The sequence below is a fragment of the Notechis scutatus genome, chromosome 14, assembly GCF_049901735.1.
Source record: "Notechis scutatus isolate UNSWTSFEM ecotype Mainland chromosome 14, rNotScu1.2, whole genome shotgun sequence".
In the NCBI taxonomy this organism is placed as follows: domain Eukaryota; kingdom Metazoa; phylum Chordata; class Lepidosauria; order Squamata; family Elapidae; genus Notechis; species Notechis scutatus.
In genome coordinates this window covers 10,009,715-10,017,610 of record NC_142022.1, presented here as the reverse complement: position 1 = coordinate 10,017,610, position 7,896 = coordinate 10,009,715, and the positions used below count along the sequence as shown (strand labels likewise).

The window sequence follows — 7,896 nt, the reverse complement described above, 5'->3', positions numbered from 1 at the left end:
CAATGACATTACTTGGATAAATGCTAAGTTTATGATCAGAGTTGATGCATCTAAAGAACATCGTCATTTTATTTGCTCTTTGTCCTACCCCACGAAGAATAAAATAACAACAACCACTGCAACAGAAGGCACCTTAAGTAGCAGATTCATGGTAGGGGGACATTTCATAACCCAATGGACAATCTTGTCTCTCTTCCAAGTTGGCTTTAATTTAACTTTTGCCTGCAGTTGAGGTCAACTTAATTAATGTGGGTAACTAATCCCTCTAAGAATGTACACATAGATTTGGGGGAGGGGGTTGTATCCTGGAATGCAGAATCTGCTGGGCCTTCTCCTTATGGCCTGGACTTTCTCCTTCTGGCCTTCCTCCCCACATGATGCCTGTTGAAGTGGATGGCCATCAGCCAAGACAAACTCATGAATGCTTCATTAGCCACCGCTCAGCTATCTATCAAAGCCTAATTAAGAGAGACATGTTGTTCTCCACGAGGGTGGATGCTTCTTCTGGGGAAAAAAAGGGAAATTTAGGAGCGGAAAGCCCCATGATGCCACCAGGGTGGCTTCTCTTTCTATCAATCTTCATGAAAGACACAGACCTTGTCATCCGTGTCTCCTGATGAATTATGGCAAGAGGAGCTATATAAGATCTTTCCTTTGGACACCTGACAAAGCTTTCAGCCTTCCTTTAGCATCGCCGTCTATCATCAAGTTGTGGGTAAGTTGGTTCTATTTGCTTTGGGACATCTCTCTTTCTCTCTGCCCAATTCTTCATCAAGGGTCAACAATTTCCATAGTCAGTTGGCCCAGGCAACGATCTAGCAAAGGCTGTCTGCATCCATATCTATTGGAAAGCAGGTGCAAACTCAACTTAGGTACCCATTCCTCAAGATATACTTGTGGTCATTATATTTTCAAGCTTGAGTGATGTCTAACGTTGAATTAATGGGATTTTGATGGTCCTTTAGTGGGAAGTTAATTATGGAAAACAGCAATTTTATCTAGGATGGGGTAGACCTCTTCAACTTCTGAGGAGAAGAAATGCTCAGCTTCCTTCAGGCTGATGTCTTCTTCTGCGCAGGAGATGACATTTGATTGACCGTGGTTCTCAGTTAAAAAAAAAAGAAGAAGCTTGCCCAGCATTGATCAGAGTCAGATCTCTTTCACAATTCATGGCTCAAGATGGGAAGCTGAGATTTCTCATGTGGTCATTCATATTCCTACTTAATGAATGGCCCTTCCCAACATCGTCCTTAGGAGCTCCGTTTGGTTATTTTAGATCATGGCAATGCTCATTAGCCGAAAGGTGGTGTGATTTCAAAAGGTGGACAGCTAGTCCTGCTCTCTCCACGTGATTCTCTTTGATCTCCACTTTGGAGTCCTTCTTTTGAAGGTTGAGAAAGAAATGAGTCATGGCATAACCAGAGAGAGAGGGAGGTTAAGCTATACTTGTACTTGTAACTGCTTTGAAGAAAATGGGAAATCACTTCTTGGTACATTTTCTACTTTCCTTTTCTCTTTTTATCTTCTTACTTTGTTTTGCAATTTTAGCTTTTTCCTTTTATTTGTCCCTCTCTCTTTCTTCTTTTTTGGTTCTATTTTAGTTTATGTTGCTTCTTATTATTGTAGTTAAAACACTCAACAATCTCTCTTCATCTATCCTTCTCTCTCTCTCCCTCTCCCCTCTCTCCCTTTTCCTTTCTCTCTCTCTTCCTCTCTCTTTCCTCTCCTTTCCTCTCTCTCCCTCTCCCCTTCTCCATTTCTCTCTCTCCCCCTCCCCCTCTTCCTCTCTCTCTGCCTCTCCGACTCTCTCGCTCTTCTATCTCCATCTCTTTGTTTTGAAGATTGCACGAACTTAGCCAGGAAACCCGGATCTTTAAGAACCAGGGTTTGTTCCACACATGAATTAAGCTGAAAATCTGCCAGTGATTTGCCGAACAAGCTAGGGTGACCAGGTTGACAAATGAACCAGAACGGTGGCCTGTGAACCCAATCAAATGTATTGCTCCAAATCTGAAGGACAAGAAGTTTTGGTTGTAACTCTAGTCACGGAAGAGATTTGTGTTCTTCTATGCGACTCCAAGAAATGCATCTTTGCTCTGTATCTTTTCAGTTGTCCCTGAGCTGAAGATGTCTCAACAGCAGTGCAAGCAGACCCCATGTGTCCCACCAGTGTCTCACCGGTGTACTTCAAGTTGCTCAAAGCCATGTCAGCCATCAACTTGTTGTGCCTCGTCTGGGACTCAATGCCCAGGATCTACTGGACCTCAATGCCCAGGGACAACTGGATCTCAATGCCCAGGGACAACTGGAATTCCCTGCTCAGGATCAACTGGAGGTTCATGCCAGAATCCCACCTGTCCATCTGGAAAGGAGGGGTGTTTCTGCTGCCACCCCAAGCAGCAGTGCTAAACCCCCTTAGGAAGTTGTCCATCACCTAGAGATGGAAGCCTACCAATAAATGTTAGTTTGTGAGCAAATCCTCACTCTTGTCCTCATTTTTGTCCTGACCTTCCCGGTGCTCATTCCGCCTCTGTACATTTCATTCTGCTGTGTGGTTGCTTTCTTGCATAGCTTCGTTTTCTTGCATTGAAACAAATCTTGGATCCACCAACATCTCGCTGGACTCCTCAGAATGGCAGAAAACAAGCTTGCCTCCATTGCATATTTAAAGTTGTGTGAACTTAAGACCACCGTTCAATTACTTTAATCCTACCCATAGTATTGTCCCAGTCAAATCTCTACTGTCGATAACAGTTTTAAGGAATGGGATGAACTATCCCCAACTCAACCCAACCCCAACCCAAATGTTGACTTTCCCCCCTCTAAATCCAAATATTTTATATATTTCCAATTCTAGGGTTTTTCAGATACAGGTAATCCTGCTATGAATTCCAGAAACCTAGCTTCTAAAATGTTAAAATTAAGTGCCAGGGAAATAATTTGTTTTCAAAAATAAATAAATTAGAAAGTATTGCTTCCCTCTGATTTTTCCAGAATGCTTTCCGCCGTCCACAAAAAAAAGAGAAGATAATTCATGTACAAACTAATTAATCCCTGTATTAAACCCCTTTCCATGCAGCTTCCTTAACTTTCTTCCTTCTTCCACCAATGATCCCTCATGTCTTTTCTTCCTGCCCAAATTCAGCCTGCAGAGATCTGTCTTTAAAAAAAACAAAAAACACTTCCTGATGTGAATTTTGCAAGACTGCTGACTGCTGACTGCTCAGCCAAGAACGCAAGAATATTTTTATTCTGATAAGAACTAGCCAGCTCCCACAGATTGGAGGCTGGAGGAAGAACCAGGAAGAATGAAAGTGAATGAACACGTCAGGGAAGTAAATCTGCTTTTCTTATAATCTAGCATAAATCAGCGTACAAGCGGTAGACTAATTGTGTACTGTCAGCATTCCATGTTGTGTATGCATCAGCGTACACATCAGCATACACAACCCTCTCCTCTTTCTTAGCAATGTTGCAATTTGTTTTTTTGTTTGCATATCCATTGTTAATTGACTTCTTATCAGTACAGTATTTTTTTCACTGATAAGTTACAATAGCTTCCAAGAAAACCTCCACATTCATCCTTTAGAGCTTAATCCACCAAAAGGTTGCTTGGAGTAGGTAGACCTTGAGTAGACCAGTGGCTTCACAGAAGGCCTTCTCTGTTCTTGATCTAAGTTGATCGTCTAATCTCTTGTTGTGGAGAGTTCAACTCCCAGAATCCTCGAGGGCCATGGTGGCTGGGGAATTCTGGGAGTTGAAGTGGACACACCTGGAAGTCCTCCAGCTTAAGTCTTGATCTACTGGTTCTGCTGAAACATGTGGTTGGCATCAGTGGTGGGATTAAAAACCTTTTACTACCAGTTCTGTGGGCGTGGCTTGGTGGATGTGGCAGGGGAAGGATACCGTAAAATCTCCAGTCAGAGGTGGGATTTGCTGGTTCTCTGAACTACTCAAAATTTCCGCTACTGGTTCTCCAGAACTGGTCAGAACCTGCTGAATACCCATCTCTGGTTGGCATCCTTTGGAGCGTGGTGGGATTGTCTCAACCTTGTCACTGCACACTCATTTGAAGGCCCACTAATTGTTCTTCTGTTGATGGTCCTGAAATCCTGACCTCAAGACGATTGTCTAACAGTGGTTGATGTTCTCCAGGAAACATTATGTGACAAATCTTCCTTTCCATCAGTGAGGTGTGATTAGAAAACTGAGAAGATAAAGTGGCCACCCCCAAACCTCTGTCTCTGCTACTTGCTTGAGGTCATCTTCTCAGTTAGTCCAAAATAAAAGTCAAGGTGCTTCCAAATTATAAATCTATTCTATGTGACCTACATATAGTGGACTTTGACTATATGGGAACTCTGAGCTGATTTTCCAAATGACCCACTTTTCATCTTAGCATGAGTTCAGATCTGGCAGATCTCAAATTTGCTTTGCATAAGACTTGGCACGAACACTATCCCTCTCATCTGGGAGGTGTTTTACCTGTGTATGTCATCTTGTTGAGGCCAATCTCAGTTGGCCTAGTTTGGGAATTGAACTGGAAGACGTTAACTGATCTACATCTGTCCAACCATTGTCTGTTTTACCCCTCCATTCCTTAAGACATTCTACTTTCTCTGTATAATTAGTATTTTTCTTTTTATTCAAGTCAATATTGAATTCCCAGGAAGTAAAACGGATGGGGTGTTGTTGTTTTTTAACCCAAACTGGATATAGAACTTTCAAAACAAAAGTCAACAGATTCATTGTTTTTCCTTTATTCATTCAATTTATTTACAAGTTGGTTAAAGATAAATTCTGAAGTGTGCAGACTCAAGCATCTGTAGGATAACATGTTGACCCCATGAAAAGGAGACACACTTGCAACCCTATCGTGACACGGGTGTCATCCGGCAAAAGCAGCTTCCTGCAAGCCAATTTTAAAAAATATAAAAATAAACTTGCATTACTGTACTTGAAAACCATGATTTTCTGAAGATTAATTATTTTGGGGGTGTTAACTCTGATGGAGAAACCCTGAAAAGTTTCATTCTTTCCCCAATATTCCATTGGCAGCTGATAAGTTGAGCTTCTCCTGATTGTCTCCCTGAAGATTGAAGAACTTCCCAGTGTCTTCTGATGGGTCTTGCCATTCCAGAAGATACTTGGGGTCCTTTCAAAAGACATCTTGCAGGATCTAAGGGTGCATTGGTCTTTTCAAACCAAGATGAAGAATTTATGGCCCTTGGGATATGGTTTATAGTCTAATCCCTACCCATCCTAGCCAATAGGACCATTGACCATGGGTCCATTTATAGTCTATCAACCTCTGGAGAACCACCAACCCACAATTTCTTCTCTACCGAGAACAGATCTGGCATTTTAGTTGACTTAGGAATTTGTCTTATCTACAAGGTGGGACAAATAACTGAATAGGGTAGTCACAAAATAGGTCTCTCATGATAGTGAAGGGGAGGAGCTTAAATAACATGGTGGACCTTCTCGCTCATGTCTCAAAGTCCACCTTTGGAGGTCTAAGCTAGCTTTGCGTTTCACTGACACCCAACCCTGCGGTGTTCCTTGAGAATTGCTGGTGTGGAAAATCTACTGAATCTCCTATCACACCTCCTTTGGGGATATATATAAATGGCACAGAGAATAAGAAGTAATTACAAACTTTACAGTTGAGCGAGATTATCAAGAATATGACTGCTAAGGCAGAATAAATGCAACGGTATGATTAACATAAAGAGAAAATGCCGAAAAAGAAATTTGAGGTTATATTGCACATCTATTGAAAAATCCACTCTGGTTGGAAATTGAAACATGGTCACGTTTATGGACAATCTATTATCATTTGCTATAATTCCCCTATGGGTGAGACTTCTGCAATGTTAGAAGAATTTCTTAAAGCATTTCAAAGGAATACAAAGATGAGGTATGTTTGACGTGATAAAATGTAGACTTGGAAAGATGGATTCTTCACTGACTCGTTCATTTATTCTGGGGTGGCCATGAACATGGCTGCTTCTTCTGCTGCTGCTGGTCACAGGGAGGTGGTTGTTTGCATGGAGGCTCCTGAGGAGGACACGGTTTGGGTTCTGGGCATGGAGTTGGGACAACCACAACTGGTGGCTCCTTGCATGGACGTTCTTGTGGAGGACACGGTTTGGGTTCTGGGCATGGAGTTGGGATGACCACGACTGGTGGCTCCTTGCATGGACGTTCTTGTGGAGGACATGGTTTGGGTTCTGGGCATGGAGTTGGGATGACCACGACTGGTGGCTCCTTGACCGGAGGTTCTTGTGGAGGACACGGTTCGGGTTCTGGAGATGGGATGACCACCACTGGAGGCTGCTTGCATTGAGTCTTCTGTTGACAATCTGGAGTTGGCTCCTTTGGAGGACATGGTTCTGGTTCTTTAGGATGACATGGAGTTGGTGCTGGTGGTTCCTTGCATGGAGGTTCTTTTGGAGGACACGGTTTGGGTTCTGGGCATGGAGTTGGGATGACCACAATTGGTGGCTCCTTGCATGGAGGCTCTTGTGGTTTTTTGGGCTCTGGGCATGGTGTCGGAATGACCGGTGGCTTCTTGTATTGAGATTTCTGTTGACAACACTGTTCCTCCTCTGGAGGACATGGGGTTGGAGCTGGAGGTTCCTTGCATGGAGGCTCCTTTGGAGGACACGGCTTAGGCTCTGGACACGGAGTTGGGATGACCACCACTGGTGGCTCCTTGCATGGAGGCTCCTTTGGAGGACACGGCTTAGGCTCTGGACACGGAGTCGGGATGACCACCACTGGTGGCTCCTTGCAGGGAGGCTCCTGTGGAGGACATGGCTTAGGTTTTGGCACTTCCACAACTGGGGGTTGCTTGCATTGTTGCTCTGGTGGGCATGGCGCTGTCTTGCAGATTTCAGGTGGCAAAGTAGGAGTTTGCTTGCATTGATGCTGGTTGTGGGAAGATGCCATTTTCACTCCAAAAACCTGAAAATCAGAGAAAAAAGGTTCACATTGGATGTTCTCACCTTTTCGCAGACACAAAACATTTGCAAGAAAGGAATGATCAAACTGCTTTATCATTATTAGCTTCCCAAGCCTGTGAAGAAACTCCAAGGATCTCCTCCAGAACTTGTGGATGCTCCAACATTGGAAGTTTTTAAGAAGAGATTGGACAACCATTGGTCTGGAATGGTATAGGATCTCCTGCTGGAGCAGGAGGTTGGACTTGAAGACCTCCAAGGTCCCTTCCAACTCTTATTCTGATTATTACAATTTATATATCACCTTCCAAAGATAGCCCATAAAAAGCTTTCTATCAAACAACACAAAATGCAGAATGAATCATCTTCGTATAATAAACGCCCTGTTTGGATGAGTTACCCTTAATGCATGGTTACCACCAAAAGTTACAATCCTAGGAATCGTAACTACACACTGGAGTAGCACAAGTAGTAACCCCAGTAGCAAGACGAGTAGAAGCTTGTGTAAGCAGTAATAACATCACTGGAGCTGAAAGAGATTATCCAAGCAACCCCAGAAATGTAGACTATCAGGATGAAATTAAAACTCCATCGAGAAGTGCTAAGAGTCAAAAGTCTTACCTGACAAGTCTCTGCGATAATGCTGGAAGGAATTAAGTTGTTCCCCAATGTCAAACACTTTTATATTGTCCCCAAGCCCAGCCCTTCTGATAGTGTATGCAAATCAGGATGACTCTAAATTTTCACAAGGCTGGATTAATCACTGTCTTTAGGAAGGCAACTCCCTTCTTGAACCTTGCTTCCTGAGATGGTTTGATGCAATATCTGCCAATCTTCTTCATTGGCCCATAGGGCAGAGAGAACTTCTTAGACCCCCTCAACCTTGCAATTGGCAGGGGCTACTAATTCATTATTCCTGCCCGTTCCTACT

The 7,896-nt window shown here is 43.2% G+C and overlaps 1 protein-coding gene across 1 annotated transcript; it reads right to left on the bottom strand.

The window, feature by feature from the left end:
• Positions 1 to 4,751: 4,751 nt before the first annotated feature.
• On the bottom strand, positions 4,752 to 7,680 carry LOC113427249 (uncharacterized). The gene is made up of 2 exons (XM_026689719.2): positions 7,587 to 7,680; positions 4,752 to 6,969 (listed from the first exon to the last, which is right to left on the bottom strand). The coding sequence occupies exon 2, from the start codon at positions 6,952 to 6,954 to the stop codon at positions 5,977 to 5,979; it is 978 nt and encodes a 325-aa protein (XP_026545504.2). The 5' UTR covers positions 6,955 to 6,969; positions 7,587 to 7,680; the 3' UTR covers positions 4,752 to 5,976.
• Positions 7,681 to 7,896: the final 216 nt, after the last annotated feature.

Excerpts from the sequence above, each read along its gene's own strand:
- LOC113427249 (XM_026689719.2), bottom strand. The coding sequence starts at position 6,954 with ATGGCATCTTCCCACAACCAGCATCAATGCAAGCAAACTCCTACTTTG.